Source organism: Heterodontus francisci, chromosome 8 (genome assembly GCF_036365525.1).
Source record: "Heterodontus francisci isolate sHetFra1 chromosome 8, sHetFra1.hap1, whole genome shotgun sequence".
In the NCBI taxonomy this organism is placed as follows: Eukaryota; Metazoa; Chordata; class Chondrichthyes; order Heterodontiformes; family Heterodontidae; genus Heterodontus; species Heterodontus francisci.
The window spans coordinates 89,260,699-89,276,002 of NC_090378.1; the positions used below are offsets into that span (position 1 = coordinate 89,260,699).

A 15,304-nucleotide genomic window follows, 5' to 3' on the forward strand; every position below is an offset into this window, starting at 1 on the left:
AACTGATCCCAATTTTTAAAATTCATTTAAAATTATGCACATTTTTAGAATTTAAACTCCGTTTTAAAAAGCTGGTTCGTGCATGACACTCTAGTTGGATGGAAGTTGAGTAATGTATTTTTATTTTATAAGACTGGAGTGTTGTACCTGACTGCTGTTATTGCTTCTGAGTGAGAAGAACATCAACACATAGTACAGGCAAACACTTCAGTAGTACTGGAGGTGCTGCACTACTGGAGCACTGTTTTATTTTTGTTGAAGGCCTGTTTGCCCCGAGGGTAGATATATAATATCCCATGGGACTTTTTGAAGAAAAGCAGGGGATTTCTCTCTGATTCTTGGGAGATCAAGTAACTATATAGCAGAAATAATGGGAATAACTTTATCCTAACCTGACTGTTGGGGAATGGACGGGTTTGAGTGCAACACTGGTTTTACATCTTGCCGAAGTTTACTCTTGATTGAAGTCTGTAAAGAGTAATATTGGATGGGTTGTAAAGGTAGCAATCGGTTGAAACTACTCGAAATGTTACTATAATGGAAGATATTAATTTTCACGTCGACTAGGAGAAGCAGTAAAGGCATTTGGCTGGATTTTTCTGTAGAAACAATGGTGATGCTAACAGCATTAATCTTTTCTTAAGAAGCAACTTTGGGAGACCGCACATGTGGAGTTAAATGCAAAAGTCAATTCACTGTTGTCTGAGATGCCCTGCTCCTTCAGAAACTGCGTGAAAACGGCATCTCGCCCAGAGATTCACCTTTGAAATACATCAAACCAGGTGAAGATGCTGCAATTACCTCATAGTTATAACCTAAACTCATCAGAAAAAATCAGGGCTTGTCCGTTCCAGTATGGTTATCCTTTTTAATGGTGTGATAAGTCTTAATTACTACCAACCAACCTCTCTGGTGATGAAAGTTAACTTTTACAAGTATGGAGTCTCATTCCTTCAGATTTTTAATTATTGTGAATTTTTTTTTAAAAACAGAAAAATGTAAGTTTTTATACTGTTTTTCTTTTATCTCTTTCTGTTAATATATTTTTTCTTTCAGTCTTTTTATTTTGCTTTCTGTACCTGATTAAAATGAAATATTCTACCTGACGGTTCCTGCTCAGACTTTCCTTCACTCATTAACAATTCTTCAATCTGATTGAGCAAGGAGATACAAAGTAGGTAAGAGATATGGATTAAAGCTGGGTAAAGTTCAGGTAGAGCTCAGCAATGATCTGATATAACAGTGGGAGGGCTGAATGGCTTACTCTAGTTCCAATGCTCCTTAAATGCCTGGAGGACTTTTAAACTTGCTATATTGTAACAGGAAATAACTTCAACCTTTTAGTGTCCCTATACTGTATGGGTTGTAATTTCTTCCACTGTTTTCCTCATCATGTCCCTGCATTTCATCACGTTATTCCTTTAAGAGGGAGACAGAGCAACAGTGGTATTTTATTCAACAGAGTTGAGATACAGATCGGCCACGATCTAACCAAATGATCGAACAGACTTGAGGGGCTGAATGGCCTAGACCTGTTCATATGTTGCTATACTCCTTCAACAAAGTCCATCAAAATGTCTGCAAGATATTGCACAAATTGCCTGCCGGATCTGCCAACAAAACAACAGTGACTACGCTTTAAAAGTACTTCATTAGCTATAAAGCAATTTGGGATGTCAGTCTCCACCACTGCCTCAGCTCATCTGCTGAAACCCTCATTCAGGCCTTTGTTACCTCAAGATTCTACTATTCCAGTGTTCTTCTATTTAGTCTCCCATCTTGTAGCCTTCATAAACATGAGCTCATCCAAAACTCTGCTGCCCATATCCTAACTTGCATCAAATCCTGTTCACACATCACCCCTGTGCTCGCTGACCTACATTGATAGTGGTAAAATGTTAGTGTGCTGATTTGCATGGACATAGCTAAGGGAATACCTCTGTTGTTTGTAGATTGTGGAGGGATCACCAAAATCATGCTAGGCAAATACATTTGTACCTTATACATTCTATGAGGATCAATCCTTAGAATAGCACACACATATATAGGACCAGACTCTACTGTCTAGTCATGTCCAAAGGCAGATTTATGTAAGAAGGTAAGAACGTAAAAAATAGGAGCAGAAGTAGGCTATTTGGCCTCTTGAGCCTGCTCTGCCATTCAATAAGATCATGGCTGATCTTCTGTCTTAGCTAAACCTTCCCGCACTAAATACCTATCTTTTGATTCATTTAGTGTCCACAACTCTCTTGATTTCTGAGTTGAATATACTCTATGACTGAGCATTCACAGCTCTCTGTGGTACAGAATTCCAAAGGTTCGCAACTCTTTGAGTAAAGAAATTTTTCTTCATCTCAGTCCTAAAAGTGTGATCCTTATTCTAAGACTCTAGACCCCTAGTTCTAGGCTCCCTGGTTAGGGAAAATATCCCTGCTTCTACCCTGTCAAGCCACTTAGATTTTTTTTATGGACACCAAAGTTCCTGAGTGAATCTAAATAAAGGAAACTATGAAGATATGAGGCGCGAGTTGGCTATGATAGATTGGGGAACGGTACTTAAAGGGTTGACAGTGGATAGGCAATGGCTAGCATTTAAAGAGCCCAAGGACGAATTACAACAATTGTTCATTCCTGTCTGGTGTAAAAATAAAACTGGAAGGGTGGCTCAACCGTGGCTTACAAAAGAAATTAAGGAAAGCATTAGATCCAAGGAGGAGAAATATAAAATGGCCAGAACAAGCAGCAAACCTGAGGATTGGGAGCAGTTTAGAATTCAGTAAAGGAGGACAAAGGGATTGATTAAGAAGGGGGAAAATAGAGTACGAGAGTAAACTTGCAGAGAACATAAAAACTGACTGTAAAAGCTTCTATAGATATGTGAAGAGAATATTAGTGAAGAGAAATGTGGGTCCCTTACAGTCAGAAACAGGGGAATTTATAATGGGGAACTAAGAAATGGCAGACCAATTAAATAAATACTTTGGTTCTGTCTTCACAAAAGGACACAAATTATCTCCCAGAATGTTGGGGAACATAGGGTCCGGTGAGAAGGAGGAACTGTATGAAATCAGTATTAGTAGGGAAATGGGGTTAAGGAGATTGATGGGATTGAAGGCTGATAAATCCCCAGGGCCTGATAATCTACATCCCAGAGTACTTAAGGAAGTGGTTCTTGAAATAGTAGATGCATTGCTGGTCATTTCTCAAAATTCTAAAGACTCTGGAACAGTTCCAACGGATTGGAGGGTAGCTAATGTAACCCCACTATTTAAAAAAGGAGGTAGAGAGAAAACAGGGAATTATAGACCGGTTAGCCTGACAGTAGTGGGGAAAATGCCAGAGTCCATTATAAAAGATGTAATCACAGAACACTTGGAAAACAATAGCATGATCGGATAAAGTCAGCATGGATTTACGAAAGGGCAATCATGCTTGACAAATCTTTTGGAATTTTTTGAGGATGTAACTAGTAGAATAGATAAGGGAGAACCAGTGGATGTGGTGTATTTGGACTTTCAGAAGGCTTTCGATAAGGTCCCACATAAGAGATTAGCATGCAAAATTAAAGCACATGGGATTGGAGCTAAGGTACTGACATGGATATAGAACTGGTTGACAAACAGGAAACAGAGTAGGAATAAATGGCAGGCAGTGACTAGTGGGGTACCACAGGGTTCAGTGCTAGGACCCCTGCTATTCACAATATATATTAATGATATAGATGAGGGAATTAAATATAATATATCCAAGTTTGCAGATGACCCAAAGCTGGGTGGGAGTGTGAGCTGTAAGGAGGATTCAGAGAAGCTCCAGTGTGATTTAGACAGGTTGAGTGAATAGGCAAATACAGAGCAGATGCAGTATACTGTGGAGAAATGTGAGGTTATCCATTTTGGTGGCAAAAAAAGGCATATTATTATCTGAACGGCGATAGATTGGGAAAGGGGGAGGTGCAGTGAGACCTGGGTGTCTTTGTGCACCAGTTGCTGAAAGTAAGCATGCAGGTGCAGCAGGCAGTTAAGAAGGCAAATGGTATGTTGGCCTTCATAGTGAGAGGATTCGAGTACAGGAGCAGCGATGTCTTGCTGCAATTATACAAGGGGAGATGTGAGACCACATCTGGAGTACTGTGTGCAGTTTTGGTCTCCTTTTCTGAGGAAGGATGTTCTTGCTATGGAGGGAGTGCAGCGAAGGTTCACCAGTCTGATTCCTGGGATGACAAGACTAACGTATGAAGAGAGATTGGGTCGATTGGGCTTGTATTCGCTAGAGTTTAGACGAATGAGAGGGGATCTCATAGAAACTTACAAAATTCTAGCAGGACTGGACAGACTAGATGTAAGAAGGATATTCCCGATGGTGGGGGAGTCCAGGACCAGGGGTCACAGTCTGAGGATATGGGGTAAGCCATTTAGGACTGAGATGAGGAGGGATTTCTTCACCCATAGAGTGGTGAACCTGAGGAATTCGCTACCACAGAAAGCAGTTGAGGCCAAATCATTAAATATATTCAAGAAAGACTTAGATATAGTTCTTAGGGCTAAAGGGATCAAGGGATATGGGGAGAAAGCGGGAGCAGGTTACTGAGTTTGGACAATCAGCCATGATCGTATTGAATGGCGGTGCAAGCTCAAAGGGCCGAAAGGCCTACTCCTGCTCCTAGTTTCTGTGTTTCTATTACAGAATTAAGCACACTCCTGAAGCCAGGCTTGGGAGCAACTTCCAGGACGATGACAGTTTGGTTAGTCACTGTAAAGCTAACTATTGTTAAAATTTTTATGCATCAAGCAAACACCTGTCACATTTCACAGCCTTGAGAGCATATTTGCATCAGGCATGTCACTGATGTAACAATGATCAAGACCAAACAATTTTTGGAAAGCAGCCAACAGAATATAAGAGTATTTTACTGTGCCACAGGGGGACCCCAGATTGTGGGTATGTTTGAGTGACCCTTTGCGTTAATATCCCCATTGCTACTTCATTCTCGAACAGAAATAGCTACCATCCCATGAATGTACAATTGATCTATGGCCAATGGAACAGAATTATACACACAAATGCCTGTTACCTGGCAGCTTTCATAATTCATTTTGTCCTATGGCAGTGTTATTTGAAGAGCCTTTAAGACAGCAGGAATGGCTGGTGGGAACCAAGACTATATACTGCAACCAGAGCTGATGACACTGCTCCCTAACCCAAGAGAAAAACTTGAGGAGCAGTATGATGCAGCAAACACCCCCACCATGATTTCAGCCAAGGACACCAGAGAAACGAGATGAGTCTGACCAAGTGCTAGTTGAATCTCCTATACAGCAAACAGCTCAATCAGCACGTCTAATCAAACAAGCTTTTTGTTAGGTGCCTTATGGCTTCAATACACAACAGTTATTTCCAAATGTGAAATTCCCTTGCTAAATAAGAGGTCTTGTTACCAAAACTGTCGGAACATATTCCAAGATCAAACCCAACCTTTATTAATTTGTACAGTGTGCAGCAGGGGTCACTGCTATGTGTCAGTGTGTGATGTATGTCTTCTATTCTGTAACCATGTACTCCTTCTAAGAGTTTCTCCAGTGGCAGGGGAAAGTGAGGTAGTTGATTGCTGGATCTCAGTATCTGCTTTAGGGTTGAAAATGATCCAATACCATCTTGTGCTGGGTCAGAGGAAGTCCCTGTCACTGCATGGACCTAGGACCTAGGATATTGCTGTGTAATTGCATGGACTTGCATGCTCTCTGATATATGGAGGCATTTGTGTAGAGTGATTCGATAGTACAAGTGTAACATTACCCTGGTAGATTTCATTATCAGCCTCTCTAACTCTTGCCATTAACACTGAGTATTCAGCAGCAGGTAACAGAGATCAGTGTCTGAGTAGATTGAGACCCAAGGGCTGGAATCTGTTGTATATTGTTTGCGTTGTTTACCAATGTCTTGGAGTCTTGGTACAGCTAAATAGTAACGTGTTTATTTTATACACGTAACTATTTACACTCTCATTAAGCATTTCCAGCTAACACCTCTCATGATGCTTCTAGCTTCTTCCGTGACTATGACATCATCACTGCAGTGGGCGGGGTTACTCTCATTGTCTCAAACATTAACCCTTTCAGATCCTTATACTACATTTCGCCGACATATATATGTTTTATATAAATACATGCATTCATTTGACTTTACATACTACCCCTTCTCCCCCCATGTCTCTGACATTACAGATTAAAGCTGTCAGGAGGCTTCACATCTCTCCCTGATTGTGTTCTTGCTGAACTTGGAAGATCAGTAGTCTTTCTTGAAAGTCTTGTTCGATTTGGATGGCCTTGACCAATGTTTGTAGTATCCTGTTGCCTCTGGGTTTCTTGACCATCAGCTGGTTCCTCCAGATATATGACTGGTTGTTGTTTTTGAGGAATAGGGACAAAGTTTCTTCTATTTTGGCATATCGTAACCTCAGGATTGTGTACTACGGAAGATCTCAGATAAAGTATTCATTTGCAAACTGTGGTCCGTTGTCTGACACAACCTCATCAAAAATACCATGTGTTGCAAATACCTGTGACGCTCGAATAGCAGATTCTGGTGTTGTTGAGTACAGTCTTTTCACTTCAATTCATCTTGAGAAATAATCGATCACTATGATGTAAGATTTTCCATTGTACATAAAGGAATCCATTCCTCAATGTTCCCACGGTCTGGTTGGAAATTGTGTAGTTATCAGAGGTTCCCTCTGGTCTGGTCTAGTCTGTGTACCGCACATACCTGGCAATTCGAGATCATATTCTCAATGTCTTTGGATATTCCTGGGAACCAAATAGATGACTGAGCTCGTGCTCTGCATTTTATGATTCCCATGTGGCCTTGATGGATTCTTTGCAACATATCTGATCGAAGAGAAATCAGAATGATCAGTCTGTCGTTGTACACCAGCAAATCGTCTACGATTGTGAAGTGTCTCTTGAATTCGAAGAAAATTTTCATTACTTTCCCACTAGGACATTCCTGTGACCAACCTTGTGTACAATACTGTCGTATCTGAATACATTCCTCATACCACTTTTGAGCATGATGCATTTCTTGAAGTTTCTGTGTATTTGCCGGCCATTGCGTCGCTGTGTACTGTGAATACGACTCTATCTCTTCAACAAAGTTAACATCCTGTTGTGTAGGATGGTCAACAGTTACTCTTGATAATGCATGTGTGGACATTTGCATCTTTCCCTGAAGATATACCATCTCGTAGGTATATCTCATCAACCTCAATCGAAATCTCTGAATTGTCGGAGGCAACTTTGCAATTTCCTTCTCATCCAGTAAGGAAATGAAGGGTTTGTGGTCTGTCTCAATAACCACTTTCAGGCCAATAATGTGATCAGAAAACTTCTTGCAAGCCCAACTGACTGCGAGTGCTTCTTTTTCAATGACAGCATACCTCATCTCTGTCTCAGACAAAGCTCTCGATATATTATAGATCGGTCGACATCCATTTGGCTGTTCCTGAAAGAGGACTGCCCTCAACCCTGTAGATGAGGCATCTGCTGCAATTATAGTTGGTATTGAAGGGTTGTAATGTGCTAACATCTCCGGCGAAATTAGCATCTCCTTAATTCTTCAAAACGCTTGTTCTTGATTTGAGTTCCAATGCCACATTTGATCATTTTTTCAAGAGTTATCTTAATGGTTCTGTTACTTGCGCCAAATTGGGTAAAACTTTTGCTAACTAATTCAACATTCCAAGGAATCTTTGGATATGTTGGACTCAAGTTGGCATTGGGAATTCACGAATAGCTCTCGTCTTTATGCCCTTGTATGGTGAAGGATGGCAGCAGGTAAATGCAGCTGAAGGTGAGTGAAGTGCTTTACAGGTGATTGCTAACTTGTTGAAGGGGGATCACCTGTCAAGCAGTGGTAGCACTCTCTGAGAGAAGTGCTTTGAAAAGTAGTCTCTTACCTGGCCATCGATGCAGGTTTTCATTTTCACTGATCGATGCCTTCCCAGTTTGTCAGTTTCACTGCTGAGGCTCTTCCCTTTTTGCACTTGCCTTGGTGACCCTGGCAAGTTACCAACAGGTTGGGAAACAGGTGCCCTGGCTGGGAAATCTAGAACTGAGGGCTAAAACACTTCTTAACTGGCTTCTTAACTACCTTAATTACTTACCCACCAGATCCAAGGAGTTTCCCCATTCCCCTTCAATCCCACCTGGAAGAGACTGGAATGATGTCAGGACATCAATTTCAGGGGATTTAATTCCCTGCATGCATGCAAGCCAGCTTCCCCTTGCCTGGGAAAATTCCCCCTCAGGTCTCGTCAAAATGTTTATGATCAAAGTAAAACTGTAATCAGGATCTCTGCCCAGCAGGGTTCCATTGCAGAGTATCCTGGCATGGCCATGTTCTTCATGGTGGTCTGCGATCAAGCATCACTGCAGGATGTAAGTTGTGCACAACTCCAGAGACTCTCCCAAAGACTTCAGAACACTTGGCATGCACCCAAATGACTCAACACAATGCTGATGTTCAACAGTCAAAGTGCATTTGAAAAAGGCTCTGAGATGTGAGTGCCTGGGCTCAGCAGCTGAACGAGCCAGAATGTTGGTTCTCTGGTTGGGACACCTGCAATTTCTCCTCCTCACTTGTACTCGGTGCTTCACTAAGTCATCTCTCCTGCAGCTTAGTAGCTGAACCTTTGTAGTGGATATATCTGTCATGATGCTAGCCATTGTAGGAGTGGGTGACACAGGCCCTGTGAAGTGCCTTGTCAGGTTAAACCATTGAGTTCTGCCGTCTTCACTTCTTAAGCACGTGGAAGTGCAGAAGAACAAATTTTTGATTTCTGTCGATAGGTCACACCTTGAAACATATCCACATGGCAAGCCATTATAGTGTTAGGCTGCAATGTTTGTCAGTTGTCATCTGTGCCCAGAATCTCCAGGGTTATAGTTTTATGGTGACCATCCTCCTACCTGCCTCTGCTGCCTCTTGTTATAGAGTGATACAGTACAGAAGGAGGCCTTTCAGCCCAGCATGGCTGTGCTGGCTCTTTGGGAGAGCTACTCAATTAGTACCACTCCCATGCTCTTTCTCCTTAACCCTGTAAATTGTTTCCATACAAATATTTATCCATATCCCCTTTAAAAGTTACTATTTCATCTGCCTCCACCACCCTTTCAGGCAATGTTTGCTGGACCTCAACAATTGCTGCATAAATAAAAAATTCTTCATGTTGCCTCTGGTTCTTTTGCCTATCATCTTAAATCTCTGGCTACTGACCCTTTCGCCGCTGGAAATAGTTCCTCCTTATATAAAAGCAAAATACCGCGGATGCTGGAAATCTGAAATTAAAAATAGAAAGTGCTGGAAATAGTCAACAGCTCTGGCAGCATCTGTGGAGAGAGAAACAGAGTTAACGTTTTCAGGTCTGTGATCTTTCATCAGAACTTCTGATGAAAGGTCACAGACCTGAAACATTAACTCTGATTTTCTCTCTCCACAGTTCCTCCTTATTTACGCCATCAAAAACTGTTCATGATTTTGAGCACCTCTATCAGCCTCTCCTTCTCTCCTCTATTGCAGGCAATATTGTAAGGTGAAGCCATCTTAGCACATTTAATTGGCAGTCCCTCAAATATCTTCTTTTGGCCCCCGATTCCGGCCATAGGTGACACCGCATTTACTCACTGTCGCCTCCCTCTATGCTGCTGAGCAGTTGATCCTTCTTTCTAAAAAGAGCTATCCTTTCCTGAACGACCTCCTGCAACAGGACATCCAATCTATTGTCACCAAATGGTGCAGTTCTCAAGACTTACCTGCCTTAAAACTTCCCCTCACCCATGTCTCAGCTGCAGATTAGCTTTGAGGATGAGCAGCAACCCCTTTAGGAACTCCTGGATAATCAGGCCTTGGAACTGTGGAGCTCCCAACATATTCAGTGCTTGCTGGAAGGCCAAAAGAATAAGATATCTGAGGGGCTGCCAATTAAAATAATAATGGGAAGACCTTGCATTAAAACTCAAGGTCAGTTGAAAGAACCATAGATGTGCACAATGCCTCAAAAACAGCAGTCCTGGCACTGTTGAGTCGGGACTGCGTTATCTGCTCCTGGTAACCTTCCTCTGTAGTTATCAGTAGAAATTAATGCAATATTACCTGGGAATAAAAGATTATGAGTAGTCTGAATAAATCAGTAAATATTGTTAGGGCCTATTTAAATTGTGGAAAACATTCATTTAAAAGTTTGCTTTTGCATGTAGATTGTTATGACCAAGATGGGAGGAGTGCACTGTCTTTTCTAGTCCCACTTCTCCGCAGGTCACAAAATATATTTTGAAAATGTTTACCCAGTTACCGATAGGGTCAATCATATACTCTACTCTTTATCCCAGAACAAAATACACCAACTAGGTTTCTTTAATAAACAACAAAATTATCAGTTTATTCTCAAACAGGACGTATCCAGTAACGAAGCAAAGCATGAACACACAGATTGAGATAAGAAAGTTCCCTTTTTAAAATTACACACATGCACAGACAGAAAAAAAAATACAGAAATTCTCTCTGCGGAGGTCTGTTACAGAAACAGAATACTTTGGCCAAATACTTGCAAATTCATGAAGAAAAAAGAGAAGATATGAAAGGAAGTCAGTTGTTCCTTTTGATCTGGTGTCCAGGGATATGGAGACGGATCACTGGGATCTTTTCTAAAGCAGTTCTTTTCAGGCAGCATTGAGAAATAATCTGGCAGCTTTTTCCAGATTCTCAGGGGAGATGCAGCACCAGGGATTTTAGCTCTCCCATGCTGGGGGCTGGATTTTATAAGCTCACCACCGATCGCGGTGGCGAGCTTCAAAACTGGTGGTCCGCCCATGCGCGAGAGCATATTAAATGTGGCGGCTCATTTAAATGCCAGGGCGGACCGCAGCCCCCACCGCAATGACGTGGAGGGGGCGGACAGCCTGTCCCCGGCAATGACGTCAGGCGCCAACGCCATTTTTAAAGGGCTTCAAGCCTTCCATTTAGTTTAAATATTCAAAATTTATTTTTAAAAATTAAATAAATGTTTCTAGTTCCTCTCCCCCCACCCCCAATAACCATACAATTCATTCCTTGCCCTCTCCCCCATAAAAATACTTACCTTGTGTACCTGACCTTCTTCCCACCCCCGCCAACGTTCATAAACTTTTAACTTCAACCCCTTCCCACCATTCCCTATCCCAATCAGATTAGTTTGACTCCGCTACTCCGCCCACACTGAAATACTTATCTGCTCCCCCCCCCCCCACCACTGTCCCACATCGGATGTCCAGACGGAGATCCGAAGGCACAGGGTAGCCACCAGCACCAATATCAGAGTGGAATGGACGGTGGGAGCGGGTAAGTGATTACTTCATTTATTTACATTATTTAAAATATGTAAATTCTGCTCCTGTCGCCAAGCAGCGGGGTTGCCACCACGAGGCCTTGACGCTGCTGGCAATATTGGGCCAGGCCTTCCCAGCATCAAGGCCCGTTGCAGGCCTCTGCCTGAGGCATTTTCTGGCCCCTGCCCCCCCACGACCCCTGATCTCCCGGGGGGCGGGGTGTGGTGGATGGGTGCTGTAAAATCCAGCCCTGGCTCTTTGCAGGGTTTCTTCAAAGAGGTAGAGAACGAGGTGAGCTGAGTGGTTTCTTTTTCCTTGGCAGGCAAAACACCAACTGTCTTCAGAACAGTTCATACCCCAAATGAACTGAAAACAATATCCAAACCCCAAACAGAAATTCAACCTCCTGACCTCCATAAACCTTGACATGTGGCTTCTCTGTGAACATCTTCCCCAGGTTACCACGGTTTCTGTTGTTTATTGAGCACATGATTTCCAGCACAGGTTGCTTTCAAACAACATCTCAAGTGCCCTTTCAGTGAACTTGGTATCAAAAAAAGCATCTATAGAATCTGTTCAGTTTTAACACAAGTCCTCAAACAAAAAATTAAAAAGAGGAAGCACTTTTGTAACCAGATGAAAAATATAATTAATGCCAAAAAAACGATATTCAAATATAGAGTCCTAGAGTATTAGAGTTATACGGCACAGAAACAGGCCCTTTGGCCCATCGTGTCCATGCCGGCCATCAAGCACCTATCTATTCTAATCCCATTTTCCAGCACTTGGCCCGTAGCTTTGTATTAAACAGAATTTTTTGAATCTACTCTCAATGGAATAATTAAAGTGTTGCTGTAAAGAGGTTTAAATAAACTTTAAACATATTCAATTCACCAAGCACATTCAACAGTCTTTTAACTGATTTGAAAGAAATATGCAATCCAGTCAGTGAAAAATAAATGGTTTAATGTCGATTTTCACTGTGCTGATGAAATGGTTAAAAAATGAACATGCGATGAGAACTGAAGATTGAAGGAGTGCTCTGTGTATTGCATCTAGCTTGAGTGGGAGATGGAAATTTCTCTTGAAACTCAAAAATAATGAGCTGGACTGGTGCCAGATCACAGCAAGACCTGGATGAAGTGACTGTGCCCCTTGTGTTATGGTGGGAGATTCAGCATGTACGCTGTTCACTTGTCGCCTCTGCATACATTTTGCTTTTTTTTAGTTTTGCCCATAGATCAAAATTTCACATCATTCTGTTGTACAATTTCATATAATTTGTTTTAGCTGCAGGTCTGCATTCAGGTTGCGGCATTTGTTATTTTGAATTTGATTAATCCTCTTATTGTATTAACGCAGGGAAAAAAAAATCCTGTTTGCTTGTCGGGCTGAATTTTTCTCAGATGGATTATTTCATGTTGAATTAAATAAAACTAATCTGACATGTCAGATAATCCTGGAAAAAAAAACAATTAAATGCTGGATTTGGGACAGTCAAATTATTCTTGACAAAAATCTAGCATGGGGAAATCATTAGTAGATGTTCAAATCATTTTCAAGTGTCACTTCCATGATGGATTTATTTGTTGGCTTTCTTTGAAAACCAGAAGAATGCCAACTGAGATAACTGTCCATCCACTGACATTACGTCTTTAAAAAATCCTAATTATTTGACATCAAGTGAGCAGGATAGGAGAGGTGTTTCTCTGAATATTAAAAATGAATCAAAAGTCCATTGATAAAAGTTTCCGAGAAAGCTATCTGACTGCCTGGGTGCTTTTAAAATGGGGCCTTGTACCTTGGGTTGAAGTTATCCTACACTAGATGCAAATTCTGTACAATGAGGCACTAAGTGCCAGAGGGGATCTCTCAAATTTTGTTTTGACAGTGTATTCACAATACAAATTTAGCATTGGTGCAGAGCAGTTTCAGCTTCACATTAACACCAAACATCTGGAGGGTAAATTGGGATTGCAGGGACGAGCTGACTGAAACAAAGATGAGTGAGACTACCTCCTACAAGGAATCTCATTCCTCTTCGCTCCAGAGTTGACGTCTGATTCTGTGTATTTCTAATTTTTTTTTAAAAAGGCATGCATTTATGTAGCATCTTTCACTACCTTGGGACATCTGAAAACGCTTTTCAGCCAATGAAGTACTTTTGGGCATGCAATTAGTGTTGTAATGTAGGAAATGCGGCAGCCAGTTTGCAGATAACAAGTTTCCACAAACGGCAATGTGATAATCACCAGATAATCTTTTAGTGATATTGGTTGAGGGAGGACTATTGTCCTGGTCACCAAGAAAAACTCCCATGCTTTTATTTGAATTAATGCCATGGGATCTTTTACATCCACCTGAGAGTGCAGGCAGGGCCTTGGCTTTACATTTCATCCAAAATACAGCACCTCTGAGAGTGCAGCACTCCCTCAGTACAGCAGTCGAGTGTAAGCCCAGATTTTGTGCTCAAGTCTCTAGAGTGGGACATGAACTCCGAGGCAAGAGTGTTACTATTAAGCCACAGCTAACACATTACACTTTTGCAATGTCCATTCAAATATTCGACAATTATAGTGTGAATGCACCATTAGTATGCTTGAAAGTCAGAGGATAGGTTGTCAAGGTCAATTATTTTCTAATGCTCTGACAGCTTCTTGCAATAAATAGCATTCATATCTTAATTGTGAAGACAATTTGAATGGTAGTTCTACTTATCGGGGCTTCCATAACACTTTAGTTCTTAAATATTTAATATAGTTCTGAATTTTATTCATAAATGGTTGACAATTGAATTATTAATAAAATAGCTTGTAGGTAGAACAGCAAGACAAGTAATGTATGTATATGTCTGGTTTTGAAGGACTGGGTCAGAAGATAATGCAACCTGGCCTGTTTAGACTCCGCTATGTTCCTTGTTTAGACGTGCAAGTAAGGTTTTTAAAAAATGACAAATGTGTTTATTCTTACTAATTGAAACTTTTAAGTTTTATCCCAGATATCAGGTCAATTGCTATTTTCAGCCCACCATGCAGATGGGACACAGTACAGCCTCAGTCACTGGAGAGGAAGAAGAATAAAGGTGGGGGGGGGGGGTGTCCACCCCCATTATTTTGTTTTGCATAAATTACAGCACTTTCTTCCACTTGCTCCAATTCCTGGATTTGAAGCTGAAGCGCTCCTTCTACCTCTGCCTCTAATAGATTAACAAGCACTTTGGACAATTAGTCACTATAGAAGCCTAACCAGGGAATGCTACAATCCTAACCTGGTTAGTTGTTTTCAGGATTCCACTAATAACAGAATGGAAATTGCAGGTTCCATTTTTCTAATCATCTGGACTTTGACTCCTATTCTCTGAAAGCTTCCCTGTATTTTTCAAAATGATTTGATATTATTCCGTAAGATCAATTCCAAATAAAACAACATGAATAAGATGCAGACAGCAACATTTTTCTGTTTGATGCTTTGTCTAATATTTGTTAATCGTTGATACTTCTTGTCACTGCTCTTTTCATTTTGTTTAAGAATACATTGCTCTTCCTCCTCACAGTTTCCCTGGATTTCAGACTGTTTATCATTTTCTAGATTTTCTGCGTTTTTCCCTTCTGTTAACTGAAATCTATTTTTCATTCACTATTCAATTTTAGAGGGTTTTTTTGTCTTAAAAGGAAATGGGCAGCAGGGGAAAAAGTATTGTGTATGAGTAAAATTGAGAAGAGAGGTCACAGATGCAAGCATGGCAGAGGTTATGTGAAAATAAGGCGGAACAAAACTATTGAGAAATTGGAGAGAAAGGACAGTCAGAAATAAGAATGGACGATATTAAAGAGAGACAGTGAGAAAAAGAAGCTGAAATGATGAGATAAAAGACAGAAACAGATGATCTATTATGTCCTTTCTGCCACTATGTGTATAATTTCCTCCAACTTAACAAGTGATGTTTT

At 41.0% G+C, this 15,304-nt stretch overlaps 2 protein-coding genes across 2 annotated transcripts in view; both read right to left on the minus strand.

The window, feature by feature from the left end:
• The window catches only part of crb1 (crumbs cell polarity complex component 1), a 114,941-nt gene that overhangs the window by 96,133 nt on the left and 3,504 nt on the right, over positions 1-15,304 (minus strand). The window contains 2 exon segments of the mRNA XM_068038082.1: positions 8,478-8,510; positions 9,317-9,332. Coding sequence (XP_067894183.1) covers positions 8,478-8,510; positions 9,317-9,332 — 49 coding nt within the window.
• LOC137373011 (complement factor H-like) overlaps positions 1-15,304 on the minus strand; it is a 621,771-nt gene that overhangs the window by 78,984 nt on the left and 527,483 nt on the right. The gene's annotated exons all lie outside the window — the stretch shown is intronic.